Source organism: Sorex araneus, chromosome 3 (assembly GCF_027595985.1).
Source record: "Sorex araneus isolate mSorAra2 chromosome 3, mSorAra2.pri, whole genome shotgun sequence".
Taxonomy (NCBI): Eukaryota; Metazoa; Chordata; class Mammalia; order Eulipotyphla; family Soricidae; genus Sorex; species Sorex araneus.
Genome location: NC_073304.1, coordinates 10,885,085 through 10,912,162, shown reverse-complemented (window position 1 = coordinate 10,912,162; position 27,078 = coordinate 10,885,085). Strand labels below are relative to the sequence as shown.

Genomic DNA, 27,078 nt, shown 5'->3' with positions numbered 1-27,078 from the left:
TCCCATATACTCACAGAGGCTGCAAAGAAAATGAGGTCACGTGATACCCAATCTTCCTTCTACCTGACCATCGATACAAGTGCTTTTCGAAGAAAATACATTGGCTATTTCTCCCCAGCCTCCCTGTGGTCATTTCATTGCTCCAGGGCCACGCCATGGATGAATGGTAATCCAGGATGACCTGGGCCTGCTTCTGAGCCCTCACAACCAGGCCAGAGATGCAGCCCAGGCTATCCGGAGCATTCTCCAGAAAACCATTTGCTTTACAGTGGGAGAAGGGATCAGACTCAAGTTTCCCTAGGTTTGTTTCTTTAGGAGAAGCACTTATAATCAATGGAATCGGCCAGTGAAGTTTCCCCCTCCCGCACGCCCCTCCCCTCCCAGTGCAGGGGTGGAGATGTGATGGAATGTGATGGGTCATCATTAGGAAATGGGGCGCTAAGCTTTCTAGGGCCCTGATAGTTGGGTACATGGGCTCGTGGTCTGCCACCTTGGAGTCTTACAGTGGGAGAAATATAGGACACCAGGAAGACTCCCAGGGGCATTAAAGTTCCCAGCTAAGATGAACTAAACACATGTGCGTGCGTGTTGGATAGGTATCCGGTAATATCCACCAATGATTAAAGATAAACCCCACATCCTGTTTTGAAGGCAAAAGGAAGAAAAAAAAATTTTTTTTTCATCCTTTATATTAGGATCCTTATATTCCCCCCTCCCCCACCGCCCCCCTGGTGGGGGGAAAACACAATGATTCATAGCTTCAAAGTTATAAGACTGTCCTACTCGAGTCCTCTTTTTCAGAGAGTCGGAACCTACTAAATGATGGAGCAGGGTGGGGGCGGGGAGGCGGCAGGGAGAGGGCTCCAGAGGGGGGGTTGGAAGGGAAATCATGTTCTTTACGGGTTTGAGAATCCAGTTCGCCATTGCTTTGAGCAGAACCAACAGCGCTCCGTTAACCAGGGGGGATTCAGCCAGCCCAGAGCCTACAGACATGGGATCCCCTTGAACTATTCCACACACCTTCCTTCACTGACAGAAAACTGCATTCCCCCCGATGGACCACTTCCCAAATCAAACACAGGGGGCCTGTCCTGCAGTGAGCCTGAATCAAAAAAAAAAAAAAAAAAATAGAGCCACAATTCCTGGTGGACTGTGGCTCTATTTCTGTTTTAAAAGCAAAGTTCTCATTCAGTAGTAGGCCTGGAGAGTGAAAATTTAATAAGTGTGATGCATGAGGTCTGCCTAAGTGTATTTTATAAAAACCAAAGACAGGGCAGTGGACCCGAAAAGTTCGCGGTTGGAGGCTGGGGCAGGGAGACGGGAATCAATGCGATGCATCTCCGTGGAACAAGTGGAAACTCTGCATATTCCATTTGGTTCTCAGACCTTGAAACAAAGGAGCCGAAGCCTGGGCTCCACAGAGTCAGCAGCAGCCTCCGAACCAGTGGTGGCGTCTGTCAATCACTGGCTCAGAGGCCGCCTTTGTTTATGGGGCCGCCTACGCCTTCATGACACGGGGCCCTGGGGTCGATCAATCCCTGGCGGCAGAACAAACACACAAAAAATACAGGGTGTTCCGCAGGCCAGCGTGGCCGGAGACAGCCCTGGTCCCCGGAGCCAGCACATCTCAAAGTTACTTGATTTGATTTGGAACTTTAAAAAAAAAGATTTTTATTTTTCCTACCTCTCAGCTCGATCTCGTTTATCTTTTTCTCTACAGTCCAGATGCTGTCTAAGTGGGCAGTGCTGTGTGGCCAAAATTAGCCCCTTGCCACAGCTCCACGCGGACAGGAGCTGCGGCACGAGAGACACTGGCGGGGCTCAGGCTGGACGCCGGGGGCTGGAGGGCACACGTGTGCGGGCAGAGGGGGAGGCCGCCCTGATGAGGGCTGGGGGGGAGACTCGGGGCTCCCAGGGGCGTGGGAAGCACCCCGGCTGGCGCCGAGCAGCAGAGATTGGGGCTGATTTGCACCCTATGCGGGTGACCCTAGAGGGAATCGAGACTCCCTCTGGGACCACGCGGGACGGGCCAACACTCCGCAGGGGCTCCTGAATCAGGGGTCTGTCCACGTCTGTCCACTGCCCGGTCTGTGTCGCAGGGCAGACCTCCCGCCCACACGGGGTCTCGGCGCTCCAGGCCGAGGCCCTGCCTGCACTCTGACATCTGAGAAGGTCAAGGGTCCCCGGGGCCCAGGGGAGAACGGAGGCTGGGCCCATCCGTCCGCCCTCAGCGTGACGCGGGGGTCCCTCGGGGCCCAGGGAAGTGCTGGGGCGAAGGCTCGGCCACCCTCACGGGAACCCGGGCTGGGTCCGAGGGGCCTTGATGGCCACTGAGCCCACCTGAATCCTGGGTGCCATGCCCTGTGCTAGGTAGTCCTGGTGGCCTGACTCCCCGTTTCCTGCAGGAAGGGCAGCGGGACTGGACCTCGGACACGGGCTGCCTGGTCTGCAGCCTCGGCCCACAGGGGCTGCCCAGGTGAGGGGCATCGTGTGCGGCTAGGGTGGCTGCACCACTCACTGGGCTACCCCCGGGGCCCAAGGCTCCTGCACCCTGGGCGCCCACAGCTGCCTGCGTCCCGTCCACTGGCAGGAAGCGGTGCCAGCCCTCTGTCTCCCACTGACCCTGTTCCCCACTGACCCTCTGCCCCGCTCCTGTGCAGCCTCAGGGCTACTCCCCAGGTGTCAGCGAGACATGGTCAGGGGCTGGGCCGTCCCCGGGCAGCAGAAAGAGCCACAAGCTCCTTCTAAGGAGCCCCGGGCAGCCGGGGGCCCGGGGCCGCCCTGCGGAGTGACAGAAGCAGCTTCCGAGGGAGGCCGGAGGCAGCACTCGGCGAGGGTGGTCGGTGAGCCTGTGACCAGGACTCTGTGGGACTCTCAGCGGCCCTGGCTTGGGGGTCTGGGGACTAGGGCCAGCAGGGCCGCCGCGGGCAGCACGGCCGCTGCCCCCACGGGCTCCCCCGCTTACCTGTCTCGGGGTCGCTGAAGTCGGGCAGGGTGATGGTGTTGAGCTGCCGTCTGTCGGCGATGGTTCTGTCCAGCAGGCTGCTCCCGCGGCCGGAGTCACTGCGGAACAGAGCCCGGCTCAGATCCCCCCTGCCCCCGCACCTTCCACTCGGGGGCCTGCCTCGGGGGTCTCCCCCGGACCACCGGCACTGGTGCACGCCCACCCGCAGGCCCCTGCTGGTTGGTCACCGCGGGCAGCCAGGCTCGGGGCATCTCTGTGAACCGGAATTCCTCCCCGGGCCCCCGAAGCCCTCCCCGCCGCCGAGCCCTGTCCACCCAGAGACCCCCCGAACTCCAGGAAACCTCATGTCGGGGGCAGCCCACAACGGTTCTGGGGGTACTGTGGAGCTCGGGGCGTCTTGGGCCTTATTTGTCAACGGGGGAATCCCACCCAGGGCCACGCTGGGGCTGCCCCGGGGAAAAGTGTCGCCACTGCACCTCGGGGCCCTAGTTCCCGCTGCAGAAGAGAGCGTGAGCAGGCAGGACCCTCGGCAGGCCCCAAGTGGGGGCGAGAAGGGCTGAGGGGCACAGGAGGCTTGCACTGGGCCCGCTGGGACCCCTGCTGTGTCCCCCGCTCCAACCTGCCCAGACTAAGCTGGCTGGTGACATAGGGTTTGGCAACGTCGTCCAGGGAAGCACCCCAGGGAGGGAGGGAGGGGGGCTAAATGGGATAAAAGGGAATAAGAGAGTTAGAGGCCCGTAGCCCAGATGGTCTTTTGGTTCGGTTGTTTGGGGCTCTACCTGCGGTGCCCAGGGCCAACTCCTGGCCCCAGGCTCAGGGATCATTCCTGGAGGGGCTCAGGGGCCCACATGGGGCACCAGAGATGAAACCCCAGGTGGGTGACTGCGAGGTAAGCGCCCGCCCTCCCGTGCTCTCTCCCAGGCCCTCCTGCTTGACCCTGAGAAGGCTGCGGGGAAAAGCCAACGTCCTTCCCCTCTGTCGGGATGGTCCAGCAGAGACTCCCCAGAGACTCAAACCCTCAAACCTGTCTCCAGGTCTGAACCTCGAACTGCTTTTCTTTGACGCCATTTACTCTCCCTACGGGGGGGAGGGGGCCTTGAGAACGCTCTTTTCTCCTTAAGACATGCAGACTCCTTAATAAAGGAGACATCTCCTTCCTCCGTGCAGCTGTTGCTAAAAGTGGGACGGGTTCAGATTCGGTATGAAACTGAATCCAGGCTGCAGGCTGCAATTTCCACGTCCAGGGCTGCGGTTAGAGAATGCCAGGGGACGCAGGGGCAGACGCACGCGGGCACCGGCTCTGTCAGCCTGTACTTACTGCATCCTCGGATACATGTTTTTGGAAAACTGTGCTATTAATTATTTCCACAACTGGAGAACAATAGAAGTCTCCGAGCAGAAGACAAAATAAAAATACATGTAGATTTCCCTCTGTCCCTCCCTTCTTCCTTCCCTCCCTCCCTCCCTTCCTTCCTTCCTTCCTTCCTTCCTTCCTTCCTTCCTTCCTTCCTTCCTTCCTTCCTTCCTTCCTTCCTTCCTCCCTCCCTCCCTCCCTCCCTTCCTCCCTTCCTTCCTTCCTTCCTTCCTTCCTTCCTTCCTTCCTCCCTCCCTCCCTCCCTCCCTTCCTCCCTCCCTTCCTTCCTTCCTTCCTTCCTCCCTCCCTCCCTCCCTTCTCTCCTCGTGACCCTTGGCCACGGACCATGCATGGGATCTAGTTCCCCCAGAGGGCCCAGAACCTGTGTTCTCTGTATTTTGTGTGTGTCCTGCCATAGCTGCTGTGGAAAACAGTTCCATGAGCAACAACTAATGCCTCAGAATGGAGACGCTTTTGCTCCTGCTGTGAATGTCTCGGCTGGCTGGTAATTTTCTGGATGCTTCAAGCAATGTTTATTGCTTGAATTTTTTTTTTTTTGGTAGATCTTCATTTACATGGTACAGCCTAAACCAACTGGGATTTGCCTCTGCGGGGGGCCCAGAGAAAGTGGCAGGAGGGGCAAAGGGTGGCTGGCCAGCCCCCCACACACCCCGTCTCCTCTCCCCACCTTCCCCCGGGACACTGTGAGGCTCGGATACCTGGTGACCTTCACAGACTATGACCTCATCCCTTCTCTGTTTGTCTGGCCCTTAAGTCTGCCAGGGACACCTGCCAGGGAGGGGAAAGGAGGCCCTTCCGGTCAGTGGGGCCACAGAGGGAGTCCAGACAGAGGACATGGGAGAAGGGACCAGGGCCGGGCACACTGTGTGGGTCCCCTCCTGTGTGGACATGCACAGCTGGGAGACTGTGCAGCAGGACACAGGATTCAGGGCACAAGGTAAGAGAGAGAGAGAGAGAGAGATAGAGAAGGAGGGGGAGTGAGTGAGGGAGAGAGAGGGAGAGAGAGGGAGAGAGAGGGAGAGAGAGGGAGAGAGAGGAGGGAGAGGGAGGGAGAGGGAGAGGGAGAGAGAGGAGGAGAGAGAGGGAGAGGGAGAGAAAGAGAGGGAGAGAGAGGGAGAGGGGAGAGAGAGGGAGAGAGAGGGAGAGGGAGAGAAAGAGACGGAGAGAGAGGGAGAGAGAGGAAGAGAGAGGGAGAGAGAGGGAGAGAGAGGGAGAGGGAGAGAGAGGGAGAGGGAGAAAGGAGAAGGAGAGGGAGAGAGGGAGAGAGAGAGGAGAGACAGGAGAGAGGGAGAGAGAGGGAGAAAGAGAGAGAGAGGGAGAGAGAGAGAGAGAGAAGGAGAGGGAGAGAGACGAGAGACAGAGAGAGGAAAGAGAGAGGCCAGACGGGCAGGTGTCCATCCCCAGAGTCAGCAGCTCGGGCTGGGGGTGGGCAGGGACACAGGACAGGTGCCCCGTGCCAAACACACCCTCCTCAGGAGAAGACCCCCCCAGAAGGCTCGCAGCCCTCCCAGCCAGCTTGGGGTGGGGGGAACAACAGGGTCAGGTGGGGGGGTTGCTGTTGGGTCCCTGTGCCCCTCCTCTCAATCCTCCCATCCTCTGCGCAGGGGCGGGAGGGGGAGGGTGTTGGGGGTCCCTGGCAGGTGAGCGGAGACCGGCAGACTCAGCTCCAGGTTGTGCTTCCGCTTTTAAAGGTGGGGGGGCTGCTCCCCACGAGGCATCCTCACCGGGTCCTAGAGCCCAGCATGGACTGGTGGGCGGGGCGGGGCACCCGACGGCTGGGCCGGAGCTGCCCTCTCATGCTGGGCACAGGACGGAGACATCCGCGCTCCGGCAGAGGCTCCAGAGGAAACGGATGTTGCTACCCCCGGGGCGGGGGTGGGGGTGGGGGGGGGTGGGAGACACAGAGCTCGGAGAGCAACCGGGCGGCGCCTGGCTCTGGGTGGGACACGGCCCCAGGGAGGCCCCTCCAGTGTGGCCCCCGGGACGAGCCTCCGTGGGGACGCAGCCGGCATTTGGCTGGGTATTTTTAAAGCTCTCCAAGCCAATGCTCTTCTCACGCCCAGTATTCCTGGCTGCTCAGTGGGAGGGACGCGGGGAGGTGGGAGAGGGGCGGGCGAGGGAGAGGGACCGGCCCCTCCTCTCCGCCGGGCGTCCCTCGAGGGCGCTCTGGTTCATACCCCATGGTCTGGGGAGCAGAGACCCCCGCATCCTGCTCCTGGAGTGCCCGCGTGCCGGGGGGGCCGGGGGGGAGGCTGCGGCTCTCGGAGAGAGATGCCCATCTCGGGCACAGGCCAAGGGAGGGAGCGTTTCCTCTTTATGCTTTTTCTTTTCTGTTTTTTGCTGTTTGGGTTACACCTGGCAATGCACAGGGGTGACTCCGGGCTCATGCACTCAGGAATTACTCCTGGCGGTGCTCGGGGGGACTCGGGGATGCTGGGAATTGAACCGGGGCTGGCCGCGTGCAAGGCAAACGCCCTCCCTGCTGTGCTACGGCTCCAGCCCCTCCTTTTGATGTTTAATTAAAACATCTCGCTTTTCCGAACAAGCCCCCCTGCAAAGGGAGAGGCCGGCCTCTTCTCGAGAGGGGGCAGAAGGCTGCAGTGCGCACGGCTGGGACGGGGCTCCTTCCTGGCCAGTTCCGGGGACGCCAGCATCTCCTGGCAGGACAGCGGTTCTGACCAGGGGTTGTGCCGGCTTTGGCGGCGGCGCCCTCAGCACCAGGTCCCGGGGCCGTGGAGGGGCCCTGGCTTTCAACAGGCAGAAACGGGAGAGACGTGTCACTGGACATGGACCCCTGCCTACCCTCTGCACCCGCTCTCTGCAGACCAGCAGCGCCCCCCAGGAACCCCAAAAGCCCCTGCCGTGGTCTGGGCCATAGTTCTAGGTGCCTGGCTGTTTCTGTGGTGCTGGGAGCAGGGCGCCCAAGCCGTGCCTGGTGACGGGGGGGCAAGGGGGCCGCCCAAGAGATGCTTGACCGCCCTGGCTGGCCGGTTCAATGCTTGAGCCCAAGAGTGTGTGCTGATTAGGCTCTGTGGTAGCAGGGCCTCCAGGATTACATCTGGGGACTTGGGGTGTCAGGGCCATACCTGGAGGGGGTCAGGAAGCTCTGGATTCGCCAGCATGCACGGCGGCCCTCGCCCCATGGCCAGGAAGTGGGGCAAGAGCTGGAATGCACCGGGTTGCTGGCCTGTTCGGCGACTGCCCACAAGAGCGCAGCCAACACACAGCCGGGAACATCCCCCCAGACTCCAAATAGCCACAGAGGGCCAGTGTCAGCTGGGGTTGGCCAGGGGAATCCCTGGCCCCTGGTCTCTGCCTCTGGGCACTGGCACCTTTGATGGCGGGGCTGTCCCCTCATGCTGGGGCGGCCCTCCCGTCTGCCAGCCCCACCCCCGGGCTCTCTCGGAGCGGGAGTCCTATTCTGCTGGTCCGCTCCTCAGTTCGCAGGCGGAGCAAAACCCTCGACAGAGGATTACTGCTTTGGACTTGTCTGAGTGACAACTTCTAACTTTTGGGAAACCCTACTCCATCACGCGTGGCCAGTTTCCCTTCTATATTCCAGGGGCTGGGCAGGGGGAGTGCAAGCGGGTGGGGGACAGTTCTGGGACTTGAACCCAGGGCCTCAGAGGTGCAAGGCTAGGGCCATCCCGCCGGGTCACGTTCCTCGCATTCCCCCCTCCCCCTGGCTCCCCAAGGCCAATTTCTCCTCTTCCTCGTTAGCCGTGGTTGGTCGACGTAGCCTGTTGCTTACGTGGGTCTCTCCGATAGGACTGGAAGAGACCCTTCTGGAACAGAGCACGGGCACAAGAGGGGAGGCCTGGGCGAAAGAGCGAAGCCAGGGATGGGCAGAAAAATCCAGAAAATCAGCGGCCACTCATAGACCCTGGGGGCAGCCACAGCAGAGACTCTGGACTCGGTCGTTCCTTTAGCTCCTGGCGGGGAGCCCAGAGGACACTCAGTGGCAGAACAGAGGCCAGGCCCGAGACGGACCCCGGGACCTCGGGACCCTGCCCCCAGCGCACCAGCTGCCCTCCTGTGTGTGACCCTTGTGGGAAATGAAAACAGACCAGAACAACAGCACAGCGGGGAGGGTGCTGGCCTCAAAGGACCCAGGGTCCGTCCCCGACATCCCCCCCATGGTCCCCGGAGCACAGCCAGCAGTGCTCCCTGACCTGCAGGGCCAGGAGTGACTTCTGAGTGCCACCGGGTGTGGCCCCCAAACAACACAAAGAAAGAAAAAAAAAAGAAAATCAAGAACCTGGGCCCCCTGGGTGACGGTGGGGGGGGGGCGGCCGGGCTGGGGTGGGGTCCGGGCCCTCACCTGGGGTTGCTGAGGCTGTAGCAGGATCTCCAGATCTGCAGCATGTGTTTGCACGTGAGCAGCGCCTCGTCCGGGCCCCGGCACAGGGCCTCCAGCTTCACTTTGGAAAACAGCAATCTGTGGGCGGGGGGGACAGAAGGGGACAATGACGCTGGTCAGCGAGGCCTGGCGGGACGGCCCCCCCCGCCTCATCCCAGAATGGGGGGGGGCTTGCAGGAGGGACCTGGGCAGCAGGGGGCTGAGGCACCCGGGGCTCCTCGTCCTCACCATGACAGTGCAAACGTGACACCACCCAACCATACACACACACACACACACACACACACATACCCCGCAACCCCTTGCATCACTCGCAGCATGAGCCATGTTCGGGAGGCGCGTGCTGTCTCCAGGGCAGAGCCAAAGGGCTCTGGGGGACTCAGCAGTGGACCAGTGGCAAATCGTGACGTGTGGACACAATCACTCTGGTGGCAGGGTCAGCGGCTGCGCATACTCACCAGCCACCTTCCCCCGGGGAGCCGCAACACCCAACGGAGTGGAGGGGAAGGAGGCCGGCGAGAAAGGGGCCTGTGTGCTGCCCACGGGGGCCACACCTCGCTCACTCCCCCGCCCCCAGCTCCCTCCCGCCCCTGCCAGGCCTGCCCAGTGCCCAGCAGAGATCCTGCCACTGGCCTTCCCCTGAACACAGCAGCTCTCCCGGCCCCACGAGCGACCTCACACACGCTCGGGCAGGCAGCCCCCGAGATGGCCCTCCTGTCCCCTGACATGAGAAATCATATTGGAACACCAAAAAACATAAAATCACTTTTATTCCCAGTTTAAGAAGCCATGAGGATTCTTAGTGCCCCCAAGAACGGGTCAAACTTCCTACCAGGCCCCTTCAGGCCTCCACGCCCATCACACTGGCCATTCGGGTCAATCGTCCTACTGGTTCCTCCCTCCCTCCCTCCCTCCCTAACTCCCTCCCTAACTCCCTCCCTCCCTTCCTCCAGAACCGTTGCTGCACTGCAGCCATGCTGCCCTTGGGCCTGTGGGGGCCAGCCCCCCCCGTCCTCATCCTAACCCTCATCCCAATTCAGTCCATCCGGAGCTGGGCTCCGAGAGTCTCCCCTGGGGGCCAGTGCCACCCCTGTGACGCCTCTGCTTGGACACAGCCACTGGCCGCCGTGAATCACGTCGGAAAGGAGAACGAGAAGGAGGCGCTCTCGCGTCTCCGAGGCCCGCTGTGTGCCGCGCCTTGTGCCCGGCACGTATACAACCACAGCCGGCCTCCGGGGGGCCCTTCCCCTCCCTCTGATGAAAGGACAGCGTCTCCCCCGGCCACCCTGCCCGGGAGCCGGGAGCTGTCCTCCGTGGGCTTTGGGTCAGGGGAGGGAGTGAGGCGGAACACGGGTACACTCGGCAGCAGGACCGCCAAGGACGGAGGGGGTGTCCCCACCACACTGGGATCACTCGGGGAAGACTACCCGAGGTCATCCCTTAGCAGTTGGCAGCGCCTCTGGCGGGGGTGCCGGAGGAGACCCCCATCCCTGGGGGCTCAGGGCCACTTTGGGGACCAGACTGAGTGTGCTCAGAGGTAGCGGGGGAGGTTCCCCCATGGAGGGGTGGCAGCACGGCCATGAAAGGGGCGGGCTGGGGCCAGACAGGAAGAACAAGGGCAGAGTCCTGGGCAGGGAGCGTGCAAAGGCACCTGGATGCGGGCTGAGAGGCAGCAGGAGAGAGAGAGGGGAGAGAAAGTGAGAGAGAATGAGAGTGAGTGAGAGTGAGAGTGAGAGAGACAGAGAGAGCAAGAGAAAGAGGAGAGAGAGCAAGAGAAGAGCAAGCAAGAGTGAGAGCAAGGGGGCTGGAGCCATAGCACAGCGGGTAGGGCGTTTGCCTTGCACGCGGCCGACCCGGGTTCGATTCCCAGCATCCCATATGGTCTCCTGAGCACCGCCAGGGGTCATTCCTGAGTGCAGAGCCAGGAGTAACCCCTGTGCATTGCCGGGTGTGACCCAAAAAGAAAAAAAAAGAGAGCAAGCGAGTGAGAGTGTGCAAGTGTGGAAGGCCAAGAATAGCTGCTGGACACCACGGCCAGGAGGAGGTCACAGCCCCAGGCACCGACTGGTGCCTGAGGGTCATGGGCAGCAAGATATGGTGGGAAAGGCGGCGGGCACCCACTTGGGGCAGGGGTGCCAACCGGGGCTTACTGCAGCCCAGAGAGCAACACCCCATGGACAGGTCACAGAGTTGCCACGTCAGCACGGCTGGGTGCCTGAGCTGGTGTCCGGGGCCGGGAGTGCCAGCGTGACCTGCACATTCTGGCCACAGTGAGGGCCTAAAGACAGGCAGAACCTTTGGCCCAGACAGACAGACAGACAGAAAGACAGACAGACAAATGGCCAAAGAGCCCAGGCGCACGCCGGCGGGCAGGCCACACTGGGGCCGAGGCGCGAACGCAGCCAGGGGTTTCTTCTGAGGGAGACGCCACACGGGGAGGGGGCCCAGGCCCGGCCCTGATGGGCACTCACTGACTCCCACGGAATCTCTGCTCGGAGACTCCTTGGAAGCTGGCAGGAAACGAAGGGTGAGAGGCAGATTTCGACGCCAGCACCGGACGTCCCAGTGGAGCATCTTCTACCCCCTCCAGGCACCGGCTCCCCCGCTCAGTTGCTGAGCTTGGAGAGCGACACCCCGCTGACTTCGCCCAGCAGTGTCCCCCCCCCCCCCCCCCGCTGCACAGGGTGGCCTCACTTCCTGTGCCCCAAGGTCTGTGCCCAGAGTGCGTCTTCCCTGCATCTCTGCCCTGGGAGGGCCAGCAACTCCATCCAGTGACGGGTCACCCCTACCTGGACACCATGCTCACAGAACCGGGGGGCTTCACTCTCCCGAGTGAAAACGCCAGCCCCAGAGAAGCCGAGCGCACAGTGGGGGGACGAGCCACCGGCCAGGGAACTGCGACTTTTGCGACAAGCGTAACAATAACCAGAGCAGCGGTGGCAGCATTTTCAGTATCCAACCACTGATCCTTCTCCCGATCTGCTAGGTCAGGCTGCTCAGTCAGGAGCTCACGGCTGCCCCACGGGTGACTGGCAGACTCGGGGCCCACCTCCACCCGACTCCAGGGCACAGAACAAAGAGCTTGAGGAAGAACGAGGCCCGCTGACCGTGCCCGGGACGCTGCTGGAAGTTACCTGACACTTTCTCACCATCGCCCGGCTGTTAAAAACCCTAAAACTAAAACAAAACCCAAAACAAAATCAAAAGAAAAAATGTGGGTGGGCTGGAGAGACAGCCCAGTGGGTAGGGTGCTTGCCTTGCATGCAGCTGACCCAGGTTCGAGCCCCGGCATCCCACAGGGTCCCCCCGAGCACGGCCAGAACAAGTCCTGAATGCAGAGCTCAGGAGTAACCCCTGAGTATTGCTAAGTGTGGCCCCCCAAACCAACTAACAGGAAACCTAAACCAGCACAGAGCATGTACGAAAGGTGTGTCAGAAACTCTGCAAGGTAAACAAAGTGGCATTTTCTCCAGATGACACCCTGGCGGCCCAGAGCTTCCAAAAGCAAAACCCAGGTGTGCGGGTTCCGGGACTAAGACTCCAGGCTACATGGCGGCAGCGGAGATGGGCCGTCCCTTCCCTTCCCATCTCACTGCCCACTTAGGGTCCTGGCTGTCACGCCCGCCCACGATCTGCCTCCGGGCACCATCTCAGCGCATCAATGGCCTTGATCCAGAGACTCCCAAATGAATCTCAACATGGATTAGCGCCCTACAGAGCTGTCTCTGGACCCCAACCACTTACAATTTTAGAATCCCAGAAGTGCACAGCTGCTTTTGCGGCTGCGCAACCTCTCGAGATATTCATAATGAGCAACAGAAAATAAATGATCTAGCATCTGTCCCTGGCAGGCAGACTTGGATGGTGGTGGGAAAATCTGAGCCACCCATAATGCCCAAAAGTAGAGAGAGAGAGAGAGAGTAGGGGGGGAAATTGTCTGCCATAGAGGCAAAGTGAGGATGTGGGGGGGGGGGATACTGAGGATACTGAGGACGTTGGTGGTGGAGAATGTACACTGGCGAGGGACGGGTGTTTGATTATTGTACAGCTGAATCTCACACATGAGCGCTTTGTAACTGTATCTCACAGTGATTCAATTAAGAAAATAAATTAATTCTCTAGAATAGGGCAAGGGGTTAAACTATAATAGAATGTCTATTTGTGGGGGGGGGGGGAAGTGGCATTTTAAGTCACTTGTCCTCAGAAGGCAAGACCCCGGTGTGTAAGTCAGGGCCAGACAGAACCTGGAGCAGGGCTGCAGGGAGTAGGAGGGGGGGGGGGCTGGGCCCCACCTCATGGGCCCCCCTAAGCCAACACGGTTCTGGCTACTGCCATGACCAACTGGGTTCCCCACAGACGTAAGACGAACTTGCATCCTGTGGAGGACCCGGGTGCTGAACAGAGAGGAGTTTCTGTCATCAGGGAATAGCAAACAGTCCACGTCACTGGGACTGGAGGTTTCCATCTTCAGAACTGAACTTCCTCCGGGCACCGGGAGGTGGGCGGCCGGGGGCACTGGGGTGGGGTGGGGTGCGGGCTCGCTGCCAGTGGGTGAGGGGCTACATGGATGCATGTATGGAAAGTGTGACTAATAGTATTGTAATTCCAGGTGCCACAATAACAATATGTATATATATATATATATTTTTTTTAAAACATGGAACACTTGGCTACCTAATTAGAAATGAGACAAAGTACCGTATAGAATTTAAGAAGGAATTTCATGTTAAATTTAAAAGAGAGAGAGAGAGAGAAGTAAGATTTCATTCTATTTTGGGAATTATTTAAGGATTCCAAAGCCAACTCTTGCAAGGCCAACCATGGGGGGGCATCCTGGAGGCGGCAGGAGCAGTCCCCCAGTTCCGGGGAGGCCCTGTGGCGTGGCCGTGGGTACTCGCTGGGTCTATGAGTGAGCCAGTGTCGTTTAAGGGGTCAGGCCACTCCTAGAAGGCTTCCTGCCCTGTCCCCCAGCACCCCACCCGCCAGAAGCCTCACCCGACTCTCACCCCTGACCCAGACTCCCTATCCCAGCCCACTGCCAGAGGCGCACCCGGGGGTGTGCACAAGCCCTCGCTCCTGAGCAGGCCTGGAGGGGCTGCGTTCAAGGGGGCTCACCAGGAAGGTCAGAGAGGGTGTGTCCCAGGGCCACCTGGGGGCTGAGCAGGCCAGGGGCCCAATTTCTGTTCTCTTGAGCAGGGGGACAGGGAGGCGAGTCAGCTTGCAGCACAGCCTCGGGGGGTGGGGGGTGGGGAGGCCCTGTCTCAATGGGCCCCACTTTTCCAGGGCGCCTGCCAGGCAAGCTGGGGCTACGCACCTGTGTCCAGGTGAGAGGGCGTGGACATGGGGATTTAAATGGAGAAGTTGCCTTGGCAGCCACACATCAGGCTGGCAGGAGAGATCAGAAGGCACCTGCCGGAAAGCCGGTGGTCACTAAGACCAAGAGTCGGAAACTGCAAGCTGGGTGGGTCAGCAGGGAACAGAGTCCGGGAGGACAGAGAAGGGGCTGCCGTGGACGGCCCCTCGGGGGTGAGCCAGACCCTCTGGCCTGTCTCGGGCAGGTGCTGACAGGAGCTATATGGGTCCATCCTTCCCAGCACTCGGGTGGCCCGGAGCCTGTGCTCCCCTGGGGTTTCCAGACCCGCCCCCCTCCTGTCCCCATCGCCAAGACCACAGGAAGCTTCTGACCCCAGGCTGGGGGTTCAGTCACTGGTACTGGGCAATCCAACTGCAGCTGCCAGGGCCGGAGCGATAATACAGCGGGGAGGGCATTTGCTTTGCATGTGGCTGACTGGGTTGGATCCCCAGTATCCCATATGGTCCCCTGGGCACCGCCAGGAGTAATTCCTGAGTGCAGAGCCAGGAGTAACCCCTGTGCATCGCTGGGTGTGACCCAAAAAGAAAAAAAAAAACAATTACTGCAGCTAGCTGCTCTGTGAGGGACTTGTATGATGTGCCGGCGTGCATGCATGTGTGAGTTTGTATAGAGGCGAGAGGCAGGGGTCATGCAGGGTTCAGAACTGGACCAAGACCCCAAACTTCCCTGAGGCCCCTTGAATGCAGCTGGGGGTGTGTTGGGAACATGCAGGCAGTTTGGGGCGGTGGCGGGTGGGGTCAGTGGGTGGGGGATGCTCCCACTGGATCCATCACCACTGGGGGGCGTGGGGGGTGTCTCACGGATGACGAATGTGCCATAAATGTCAGCTGAATGCACAACAGCTCTACCCCTTGTCGATGTGGGAAATACATCACTTCCTTGGTCATCCGGCTTAACTGACGGTTGTTCTGGCACGGGATCCATCGGATCCACCAGCTCGCAAGGAAGAAGGAAACCTGGGATTGAGGGACACGGTCACCCTGGATCTCCATCTCCCTGCCTGATGGCAGGCAGGTCTGGGGTCCTGCTTTCTCTGAAGGGTCGCCGAGCCCTGACATTCCTAGAGCCTGTGCTCAGGTCTCAAGTCAGCTCACCAGCTGCCCGATGGAAACTTCTAGATTCATGAGTGACTGAGGAGCGTGGGGTCTGACCTCAGTGCCCCTTCTCTGGGTGCAAAGCCAGCTCAGAACCCACCCAGGTGGTGCTCTCTGGCCAACCTGTCTCAGGGCTTTCACCCAGGGAAAGTTCTAGAAGTCTGACCACTGGTGAGGTGGAAGCTCGAGGGGGCACGGTGACGCGTGCCACCCTGAGCACAAGGGAGGCCACTCGGCATTTCTCCTGCGATGGCCTCACTGGCACCGTCGCCTGGCTCTGGGCTGGGTCCCGGGGAACGTGATGCCATAGTTACCTGACAAAGGCACGTGTCAGGAGCCGACGCCTGCTCCACAGCACCCAGAGACGCGCCAGCACGTGCCACGGTGCGTGGCCAAGGGCTGCCTCCTCCCTGCCAGGCCCCTGCCAGTCACATTCTGCATCTCGTTTCCATCAGTCAAAAGTGCCAACAGGGTCGACTGCTCCCCCACCCCTGAAGCAGCATCTTTCAGGACAAACAAACACCGGACATACTTAGCTGGAATCAATCGCCTCGAGAAGCTGCCGTTTGGCGGGTTGGTCTCCTTTGCCCCTGCATCAGCCATTACGCTCCACCCCATCTGGTGCCCTGAGGACAGCCTGGACGCAGAGGCCGTCCGTGGGGAGGAGGGAGGCGCCTCGTGTGGCGGGCCATGGAGCAACAGAGCAAGCGCAGTGCTCCAGGGACCGGCTCACATGACCCCCGGCAGACAGAAGGGCCCCGGCTCCTCCACATCCTCCCCAACGCTGACCACCCCTCGGATTTGTTGCATATAAAGTAGCTCCCTGAGGTCCTGATTTGCATTTGTACAAGGATTAGTGATACTAAGAATGTTGCCACCGCGTCTTATTGGTCAGCTGAATCTCTTTCCAAAAGACTCTTCAAGTCTTCTGCCCATTTTATTTTTTTTAATGATAAACATGTGCCTGCAGTTATTAAGCCCTTGCACACACTCTCCTGGTTTTCTATCTGAGCGAAGGGGCACCTTGGAGCCGGGGACTTGCGCTCAGCCCTCCAGCACATCCTTCAGGCATCAACGGATCATTTCTCTAATTAAATGAGATGAAGAGCCTCTTTCCTTGTGGTCCAACTTTCTATCAAATGCAAATTTAATGGGCATATTCATTGCTCCATCACTCAGCTCAGGCATAAAAATAGCCCATTAACACCTGGCCTCTCCGTCACCACCGTATCAAAACATTACTCAATCTGATATTTCCACTTACACGGAATTTCTCTGCGAGCCCATCTCCCCGGGAGGGTGAAGACATGATGCGGTGTTATTTGCCAAGGCTTTAGAAAACCAAACAGAACCAGACACAGACCACGGAGTCCATTCCAGTAAGGTGGAATGCCACCCACATTTTTCAGTTTCCCCGACAAGAATAGGGAAGCCGGCAAAAACTCCCGCTGAGCTGGATGCAAGGTCTGAAAGCCAAAGCCGAAGCTGGCTTGCTCCTGGCCGGGTGCACGCACACCCTGTCCACGCCTCCCCTGCACCCCTCCGTGAGGCGTATGCCCCGTGGGACCTGGAGCAAACACAGGGCTGCAAAGGTGACGGGACGAGCACAGATCTGCAGGGCAGGTGGCCTGGCCTCAAATCACGACTGTCCCACCTCCCGTGCTCAGCGTCTTGGACAAATCCCCTCTGCTCTCTGTGCCTTGGTTTCCTCATCTGCAAAGCGGAGAGGATGACGGGATTGGCTCAAAGTGGGGTGGGTGTGGTTAAAAGCCGCCTGCCACAGAGCAAGGTAAAAGGCTGTGACTGCAGCGAGAGGGCAGGAGGGTGGCACGAGAGGGCAGGAGGGTGGCACGAGAGGGCAGGAGGGTGGCACGAGTGAACATTCTCTCTCTGCGCATATATGAGAGCATGAGGCTCTCCACTCGAGCGACTGAAGAGTTTCCCCGCCTCAACGCTGTGGCTAAGAAAACGCGCAAGGAAAACATAAGAAAAGGGTTGTTCAAACACCGGAAGACCCCACTTGTATTTGTGCTACCCTCGGTCTCCCCGAGAGACATCAAAACTTACTTTCTCGGGGCGGGAATGACAGTGTCGTGGGGAGGGCATTTGCCTTGGGCGGGGCAGGCCTGAGTTTGATCCTCAGTGCCCCCTATGGTCCCCTGAGCCCACCCGGAGTGATCCCTGAGTGCAGAGCCAGGAGTAATCCCTGAACACCGCTCGGTGTGGCCTTAAAAGCAAAACAAGGGGCTGGAGTGATAGTGCAGCAGGCAGGGCATTTATTTGCCTTGCACGCGGTCGACCCGGGTTCAATTCTCAGCATCCCATATGGTCCCCTGAGCACCGCCAGGAGTAATTCCTGAATGTATGAGCCAGGAGTAACCCCTGTGCAAAGCCGGGTGTGACCCCAAAACCAAAAAAAAAAACCCAAAAAAAACCCACAAAAAACAAAACAAACAAATCATCTGGTGGCTGCAAAGGAGCACTATTGATGTGATGACCCTGCTGAGAGTGTACAGAGAAGGGTGGGCGCACCCTGTGTCTTTTAAACAAGAACGGGGTCTTCTCCAAGCAGGCCGTGTGGTCCAGGCCACAAGAGGGCAGAGCACCAGTGACAGCCCAGTGAGGGACCACGAGGGACCACAGTGAGGCGGGGACACAGAACACTGGGGAATCCAAAACTATCTTCTCGACGCTGTTAAGTGACTACAACTCCCTACGTACTTGGAGTTTTGTATTAAAATATTCCATCCACTACTCAAGAACCCACTCAGGAATAAATAAATCTATGGCCCGGGTTAACATATGCGTATGCTTGTTCTTCAAACCCGTGTTCTTGCTTGGATACGCACCCTTCTTGCCTTCTAGCCTGTGTCTTTGCTTGTTCATTTGCACTCTTTTTTTTCCTCTCTTGAACACATGCTTCTCTCTTTCTTTCATCTCACATCTTCCTACATAAGTTTCAATAAAATACTATCTTAAAAAAATTAAAAATGATTCATGATGGGGCTGGAGTAATAGCACAGCATGTAGGGGGTTTACCTTGCACGCAGCCCACCCAGGTTCAATTTTGAGCACCGGCAGGAGTGGTTCCTGAGTACAGAGCCAGGAGTAACCCCTGTGCATCGCCGGGTGTGACCCCCCCCAAAAAAAAACCAAAACAATTCATGATTAGGAAAGTCACACTAAGGTAGTTTGTCTTGGGCAGACACGTACGCTGGCAGTGGCTGAGCTACTGGGGAAGGTGCTGATGAGAATGAGGGCTCTTCTCTGCACTCCGGACCGGAAGTGTAACACTATCTGAGGTGTTTCCAGAGAGACTGAGTGACTGTCAGCTCTCATCCCAATATTTTATCCAAAAATGAAAATTCCCGGGCAGAGATAAAAAGTCAGCAAAGGTCCAATTCAAGCGACATTGACAGGGGGAGAGACAATTGTTCCAAATATTAACTGACACCTATATTCTACCTTTCACGGCCCAGGAGGAGAATTGCTAAGTGGAATGTACTAAACAACTAGGACAATTTTGCACAACTGTCGGTCAAAAGAAAAGGGCTTGCGGCTTTTAATGTCAGGCATGGCAGAGTTGAAACTACCAGAAGGAAGGAAGGAAGGAAGGAAGGAAGGAAGGAAGGAAGAAGAGAAAGAAAGAAAGCGAGAGAAAGAAAGGAGAAAAGAAAGGAAGAAAAAAGGAAGAAAAAGGAAGAAAAGAAGGAATAAAGAAAGAGAGAAAGACAGACAAAAAGAAAGAGAGAAAGACAGAAAGAAAGAGAAAGAAAGAAACCACCTGAAGTATGAACATAGTTCCATATAAAAATGTGCACTTGGGGGGAAACTTAAAATGTGTTAGAGATGCTTACATAATGAGCAACACATTAACTTTCCATTCCTTGGTTCAAATATTTGATAGCTACAGGGTTATAAAAATATGCAGCAATGGAGAAGCTATTTGCATAATACAACTGACAAGGGGGAAATATCTAAATATTAGATATTTCTTTACCTAATAAATATTAGAGAACTCCATAACAAAAAAAAAATCAAGCAACTCGCTGGAAAAGAGAAGCACATACACAGCAATTGCACAGCGGATTCGATTCCTGCTGGAGAAAAACTGCAAGTGTCTCCTCTAAGGTCAGCAGATGACAAGGGTGTCCGTGCTTAGCCCTGTTATTCTACACAGCACTGAAATCTGAGCCGATGCCATCAGACCAGAACAAGAAACTAAAGGAATCCAAATTGGTAAAGAAGTTAGACTCTTACTACTTGCGGATGACTCAATAGTGGAATGCAACAAAAACAACAACAAAAAAAGGGGCTGGAGCGATAGCACAGCAGGTAGGGTGTTTGCCTTGCACTCGGCCAACTGGGGTTTGATTCCAAGCATCCCATATGGTCCCCTGAGCACCACCAGGAGTAATTCCTGAGTGCATTAGCCAGGAGTAACCCCTGTGCATCTCAGGGTGTGACCCAAAAAGCAAAAAAAAAAAAAAATAGTGGAATGCAAATCAAATCCACAAGAATGACTGATATAAAAAGGACTGGAAAAAAAAGTGTTGATAAGGATGTGGAGAGAAAAAAACTAATTCACGGTCAATGGGAACAAAAGTCAACGCTGTCAGCACAAAAGATGGAGATTTCTTCAAAAATAAAACCAAACCAAACTTGGAGCCAGTTCAGTAGTATAGCGGGGGTCGGGCACTTGCCTTGCACACAGCCGGCCCAGATTTGATCCCTGGCATCACATGTGGTTCACCAAGCCCCACAGGAGTGATCCCTAAGCACAGAGCCAGGAGTAAGACCTGGGTGTCACTGGGTATGGCCCCAAACCAAGAAAAATAAAGAAACAATGCAGAGTCCTTATGATCCAGCAATAATATTTCTAAGCCTATATCCAAGGACATGAAAACACTAATTTTAAAAGATGCTTGTTCCCTTAGGTTCACAGCATCATTACTACAACAGCCCAAACAAGCAATCGACAGAAAGGCCCGTCAACAGCAGACTGGACATAAGGGCTCCGCTCCATGGGATGCTACTCTGACATGAGATAAGATGAAACTGTGCTCTTTCCCTGGCATAAAATGCATGAAGCTGGCAGTGGTCCTGCCGAGTGAATTGAGTCAGGCAGTGAAAGACAGTGTTTGGCTGGTTTTACACTTAGGAAGAACAGAGAGCAAATAAGCTGGCAAAACCCAAGAAAACAAATTTTTCTAGGTATTAAAGAGACAGCTTGGCAGGCTGCAGTGAGTAAGCTTTGCTTGTAGGAGGCCCAGCTTACATCCCGGACATGGTATGGTCCCCTGAGCATCACAGGAAACAATCCCTAAGTGCAGAGCTGGGAGTAACATCAGATCACTACTGTGGGTACTCCCCCTCCCCAAGAAACACATGATTTTGAGGCTAGGTGGAAACTGTAACGGTCATCAGAGGGACCTGGAGTGTGAGGGAGGAATAAGTTTGGGCATCCTTTGAAGGTCAGAGGGCACCAGAATTTGGCTGCTGGGAGTGGATATAACTACACACAGAGTGTGAAGCTAAATGCTGAAATCTCATAGTACTGCAAATGGAAGGAAGTCATTTTTTTAATTTAATTTTTCATAAGTCAATGAAAAATTTTAAAAAATAAATTAATAACATGCCCTCCCTCCAAGAAGGGACCATGGAAAGAACAAAATACTTAACACACAAAAACAGCAGACCTAAGAGTCAGAGAGATGGCTGAGTGGGCAGGCTGCTTGTCTTGTATGAGCCTGACCTGGGTTTGATCACGGGCACCCCAGATGGCCCCCCGGCAGAGCCAGGAGTGATCCCTAAACACAGAGCCAGGAGTAAGCCTTGAGCACCACTGGGTGTGGCCCCGAAACAGCAGAAAAGGAAAAAAAAGGAGACTTAACTCCAACCATCTTACTAATTCTATTAAATGGAAATGGACCCAACACTTCAGATGAAAAGTAGAAACCATCACACCAAATTTAAAAAGCAAGACCGACTAGAATAGTTAGTTGGAGAAATTAATGATGGAGAATTTTATAGAAATGATAAATTTCCATTTATCATTACAAGCCACCATTTTAAAAAGCCAATGAATTTCCAAGAGGCATATACACTGAACTGCATCGTCGTGAACAGATAAGTACCGGTAATAACTGCAACTAAAGGCGGCCAGAGAAAAGGCAGCTGGCATGACAATTAAACAAATGATTGGCTTCGAGGTCACTGCAAAAGGAGTAAGAGCACTTGTGCTGGGAGAAAATGTGAGTCTATGATTAGAGAGCAAGCTCAAACGTCTCCTTAGAGTAAAGCCAAATGAAAATTTTAGCTTCGAACCGAGAACATTTACCTGCAATCGGGCCTTACTAAAATTTGCAGGGAAATCACTAAAGAAAATTAAACTCACTCGAAGATAAAGCTTCTTTCCAAAGCAGTAATGAGAAAATGTATAAAACCATACTTAATCAAAAAGGAAGGAGGATAAGGAGATGAAATACAAAAGAGAAAAGAAAAAAGAAAAAAAGGGGGTGGAAGGGACGGGCAGGGCAGCACAAACACAAAGTCCAAAGGAGCAGGCAGACAGTCACACAAACACGTCAGGACTCGGGCTGGACGGAACCACGCTCCGTTCCAGATAAAAATGGCCAGCCTGCGCCTCACGGAGTCATCTGCATCTGATACACAGACAGGTACATCTAAAATACAGGAAGGGCGGAAAATCACTCAAGCACGTCCACATCACCACACACACAGCTGAGTACACACCGACATGCATACGTAACTCGAGATGAGGATGGAGAGATGGATGGATGAACAAATGGATGGATAGATGGATGGGCAGACGGACAGATGGTAGGGCGGATGGACGGATGGATGGATGGATGGATATCACACCAAAGAATAGTCTCTGAGGCAAAATGAATTCTATGTCACTACGTAATGATGAAAGATTGAATTTACAGACACACTGACGCTAAGTGTGTGCGTACGACCAGTGTGGCTGTGAACCGTAAGGAGCCTGGCAGACTGTGCAGGGGTGAGGGTTGCACGTAGAACCTGCCCTGCAGCAGCATCGGGCACTGTGCTGGAGGCCCCTGCACCCCTGGGCAGTCTTGGTGGTCCCTGGTACCACAGGGTTCAAGCAGCACCATATCCTTGGTTGACCAAGTGAAAACACAGCATCGCAGGAGCGAGGAGATAGTTCAATGGGCGGAACACGAATATAGGAGGCCTGGCAGAGTCTCCCTGGCACTTCCGGAGCAAATGCTGAGCACTGAGCCAGGAGAAGTCCCAAGGCAAAATAAAGAAATCTTTTTTTTTTCCAAAATGCAGAAATCATACCTTTCAAGCAGATATGGAATCTTTGTAAGAACTGATTGCAGGCAGGATCCTAAAATAAATCTTAAACATTCTCAAATATACGTAGACTATAGAATCTCAAGTCAATTCAGTGACAATAAAAGCCCGTTCACATGAGACAAGGCAAAAAGTTTTTCATCTTAAAAGCTCTTTCAGGAAACAATGAAGAAAAGTATAATGTGATAAACATCAATTAAAAATATTAAGACTGGAGGGCTGGAGTGATAGCACAGCGGGGAGGGCGTTTGCCTTGCATGCGGCCAACTCGGGTTCGATTCCCAGCATCCCATATGGTCCCCTGAGCACCGCCAGGAGTAATTCCTGATTGCAGTGCCAGGAGTCACCCCTGAGCATTGCCAGGTGTGACCCAAAAAGCGGAAAAAAAAATTAAGACTGGGGCCGGAGTGATAGTACAGCAGGTAAGGCGTTTGCCTTGCACGGAGCCAACTTGAGTTCAGTCCCAGGTATTCCATATGGTCCCCTGAGCACCGCCAGGAGTAATTCCTGAGTGCAGAGCCAGGAGTAACCCCTGAGCATCGCTGGGTGTGACCCAGAAAGAAAAAAAAAATTAAGACTGTCAGACAGCAGGTAGGGTGCTTGCCTTACAGGTGGTCACTCAGACACCCCACGTGGTCCCTTGAATCCCACACGAGTGAGCCCTGAGCACAGCCAGGTGTGGCCCTCAAAATGAAAAAAGATTAAGAAAGAAGTGAAACTAAAGCCAGAGAGAACCAAAATCAAAGAACACTGAAGGAAATAATATAAAGAAGTACAGACATCTATAGAATAAGTGGAAGTAGAGTTTTCATCATATAAAAGCTACTGTTTCTTAAAAAAGATCAATACAACAGACACATTTCTGGCAGAGACTAAACAAGGACATTTTAAAGAAGAGACAGATTAGAGCATATTAACATGAAAGGCCTTGGGGCTCGGGAGCTAGTACAGCAGGCAGGCACTTGCCTTGCATGGGCCTGACCTGGGTTTGATCCCCAGCACCATATCATACGTGGTCCCCCTGCGCCTCACCAGGGATGGCCCAAAAATAGAAAAAAAATAAAAGAAAAAAATATATATGCATATGTATACACATATATATGCACTGTAGCACTATCGTTACTGTAACAATAAGTCTCACAATGGAGACGTTACTGGTGCCCACTCGAGCAAATCGATGAGCAACAGCATGAATGACAGTGACAGTGATGACTTAACCACAGATGCTGTGAAAAAATAAAAGATGGCTTAAAACCACGGTGAGGGTGGCAGAGGTGGGCTGGGTGGGCTGGAGCACGTGCTCTGATGAGACGGGCCCGCTCTCACTGTGCCACCACACTCTCCTCCCCCTTGGACCAGCACAGTGAGCCCCTCGCCGACCATCAGAATTGCTGGGAGGGCCACGGGGCCTACAGAGCACTGCCAGGGAGCCCATTCCCCCTGGTAAAAACCAGATGATATAGACATATTTCAAATACATTATTGCAACCTATCATTTATTTATTTTGGGGTTTTGGGCCACACTCAGTTCGGCTCTGCACTTAGGAATTATTCTTGGTGGTGCTTGGGGGACCCTATGGGATGCCAGGGATCGAACCCGGGTCAGCCGCATGCAAGGCAAGTGCCCTCCCCACTGTGCTATCAATCCAGCCCTATCATTTTTATTTTATTATTATTATTATTTTTTTGCTTTTTGGGTCACACCCAACGATGCTCAGGAGTTGCTCCTGGTTTTGCACCCAGGAACTACCCCTGGCGGTGCTCGAGTGACCATATGGGATGCTGGGAATCGAACCCGGGTCAGCTGCGTGCAAGACAAACACCCTATCTGCTGTGCTATCGCTCCAGCCCCCCAGCCCTATCATTTTTAAAAGACATCATGGTCTTTTCACAGAAAACTGATTCTACCTCAGAGGGTTTTGTAGGAGAATTCTATCAGAACTTATTCTAGGGCCCGGTAATTCCAATCCGACACAAAGGAACCCGCTTGGAACCCGCTGGTCAAGACGCACCTATCTGACGGCCCTACGGTTTCACGCGCAGGCGCCCGCCCACAGGACACAGACAGGCAAAGGCGCCGAGGGATCCACTCGAGGACGGCCACGGCAGCGCTCTTCAGAACAGCCGGCCACGCGAAACGGCCAGCAGGGCCTCTCCCAGCAGGCTGCGGAGACAAACCCTGATGCAATACTCAGTGCCCACGGCCGCGAGGGAGCAGACGGGGGCTGTGTAATGAGGATGCACCCTAGGAACACACGGGCAACAGGAGCAAACAGTCGGACGAAGTGTGTAATACTGCTCCAGTAAAATCAGAAGAGAGGCCGGAGGGACGGAACAGCAGGGAGGGGCGCTAGCCTTGCACATGGCTGGCTGACCCGGGTTCGATCCCCGGCATCCCATCTGGTCCCCCGGGGCCCCGCCAGGAGGAATTCCTGAGTGCAGAGCCAGGAGTCAGCCCCGAGCACTGCCGGGAGTGGCTCGAGAACAAAGCAAAAGGAAGAGAGAGAGAAAAGAAACAAAGGTAGAATTTTTAATTACTTAGGACCCAAGCATGCGGTAAAGGAACAAAAGAGACGGATGAAAATGGAATTCCAGAGGGAGGCTAACTCGAGTGGCACGAGGCGGAGGCCCAGGGCGGAGCCGGGCACAGAGGCGACTCGTGGGCCACGTCCACGGGGCAGGACGCGCGGCAGCTGGAAGACGATAGAAACAACCCTCACCGTCTTCTACCGCGCCTGGGTCTCGAACAAGACAACGACTGGGGCGGACTCGAGAGCACGGCGCTATAAATACTGAGGTGCTAATAACCACGCCGGGGATTCTGTGCGGTTCTGGAGCGCTCGGCGTGCTAGGCGTCCAGACAGCTGAGTGCCGTGGGGGGCAGCTGGTGTCTCCGACCACTGACCACTGACCCTGCCTGTCGGCATGAGACAACAGGAGCGGGTGTTTCGGTTCTCTGAACGCGCTTTGTAAAGGGGTCCCAGGCGGAGAGACGAGCTCGCCGGGGTCTCGCTTCAGCAGTGGGACGGGGGAGGTCCTGGCGGCGGGAAGAGCCTCCGCCTCGCACAGCAGGTGTGGGAGAAGCTTCAGGCCCGGGGAGCAGGGCCGGCGGGACGTGAGAGAGCCCAGGAGTCTGTCCCCAGGCTTCTGCGAGCTCCAGCTGCACCCGAGAGACGCTTGTCACCAGCAGACAGCGCCCCGTGGCAGCCGGGACAAGTGCCCACGTGTCCCCTACTCGGGTGGGAGCTGGGGAGAAACCACAGCGTCCACTGACCACGTCGGTCTCCGGCTCCTGATGAAATCCTCTTGGGGGGAGACGTTTTCCATGGCAAAGGGAGAAAGACAAATACAGAAAACGCAAACAAGGGGCCAGAGCGATGCCACAGCGGGAAGGGCGTTTGCCTGGCAAGCAGCTGACCCGGGTTCGATTCCCAGCATCCCATAGGGTCCCCCGAGCACCGCCAGGAGTCATTTCTGAGTGCAGAGCCAGGAGTCACCCCTGAGCATCGCTGGGTGTGACTTAAAAAGCAAAAAAATTTAAAAAATAAAATAAAATAAAATAAAATAAAAAAGAAAACACCAACAAGCCACCACGGCTCTCAGGCCTGTGGCCGTGTGCTCGGCTCTTTTGGAGCCCCCAGCTCCGTGTGAGAGTAACCGGCCCGCGATCCTCCCCGCCGTGGCCCTTGCCTCAGCGACGGGAAGAGGCTGTCTGCTGCCAGCCCTGGGAAGCGCCACCCTACCAGCCGCTGCTGGGCGCTGCTCGGGGGGGCCGGTGCTGCTATTAGTCAAACGCGTGCCCCGATGGGTGATGTCCTGTGCCAAAGCGGGGGGGGGGGGCAGGAGCTGGAGTCCTGCGTGCGACTCCACGTGTCGGGGTGGCGGGCGGGGAGACGCGCTTTGTCAGTACTGAGACCTGCGGCTGGTTGCGAGGCACCTCACGGCGCTGACAGGCAGACCCGGAGGCCCCGGGGCCCGGCTCCCCCTGGGTCCCACCCAGACGGCTACTTCCTGCGCCCGGGAGCAGGCCAGAGGGCCGCTAGCTGCCGGTCACTACAGCCAAGCTCTTCACGTCACGCCGCAGGGGTCGCTGGGGGAGTCTCTGGTTGGAACCCTCTGGGGTTACGGGAGAACTTTCCACCCTTCTCACCCTTCTCACCCCAAGACAAAGGAGCAGGTGTAATGGAAACCGCACTCGAGCCAGTTCTCCAAAGGGAGGTGCTGAAGGGCCCCTCGAAGCACAGGGCCGGGGGGCGGAGAGAGCAGAGCCCACAGCCGGCCCACTTAAAGCCCACCTGAGGGGCTGGGGCACCGTGCAGCGAGCGGGCAGGGCACCGGCCTCGCATGCTGCCAGCCTGGGCTCAGTCCCTGCCCCCGGTGTGGTCCTCCCAGCCCCGCCAGGAGCAAGCCCCGAGCACCGCTGGCTGTGGCCCCCAAGCCACGCCACGCCGAGCCCAAACACCCTCGGAGTCTGCACTTGCCACACGCAGAAAGTGCCAGCGGGGCCGCGCCCTGCCCTGCTGCCCGCAGCCCCCACCTCTGTCTCCCCGCACTGAGACGGCG

General features: G+C 56.3%; 1 protein-coding gene across 6 annotated transcripts in view; it reads right to left on the bottom strand.

The window, feature by feature from the left end:
- The window catches only part of TTC7B (tetratricopeptide repeat domain 7B), a 184,837-nt gene that overhangs the window by 34,783 nt on the left and 122,976 nt on the right, over positions 1–27,078 (bottom strand). For all 6 annotated transcript variants that reach the window (XM_055129801.1, XM_055129806.1, XM_055129803.1 and 3 more), the window contains 2 exons: positions 8,662–8,778; positions 2,966–3,063 (listed from right to left, as the gene is read on the bottom strand). In XM_055129801.1, the coding sequence (XP_054985776.1) occupies positions 2,966–3,063; positions 8,662–8,778 (215 nt within the window). The remainder of the gene's footprint in view (positions 1–2,965; positions 3,064–8,661; positions 8,779–27,078) is intronic.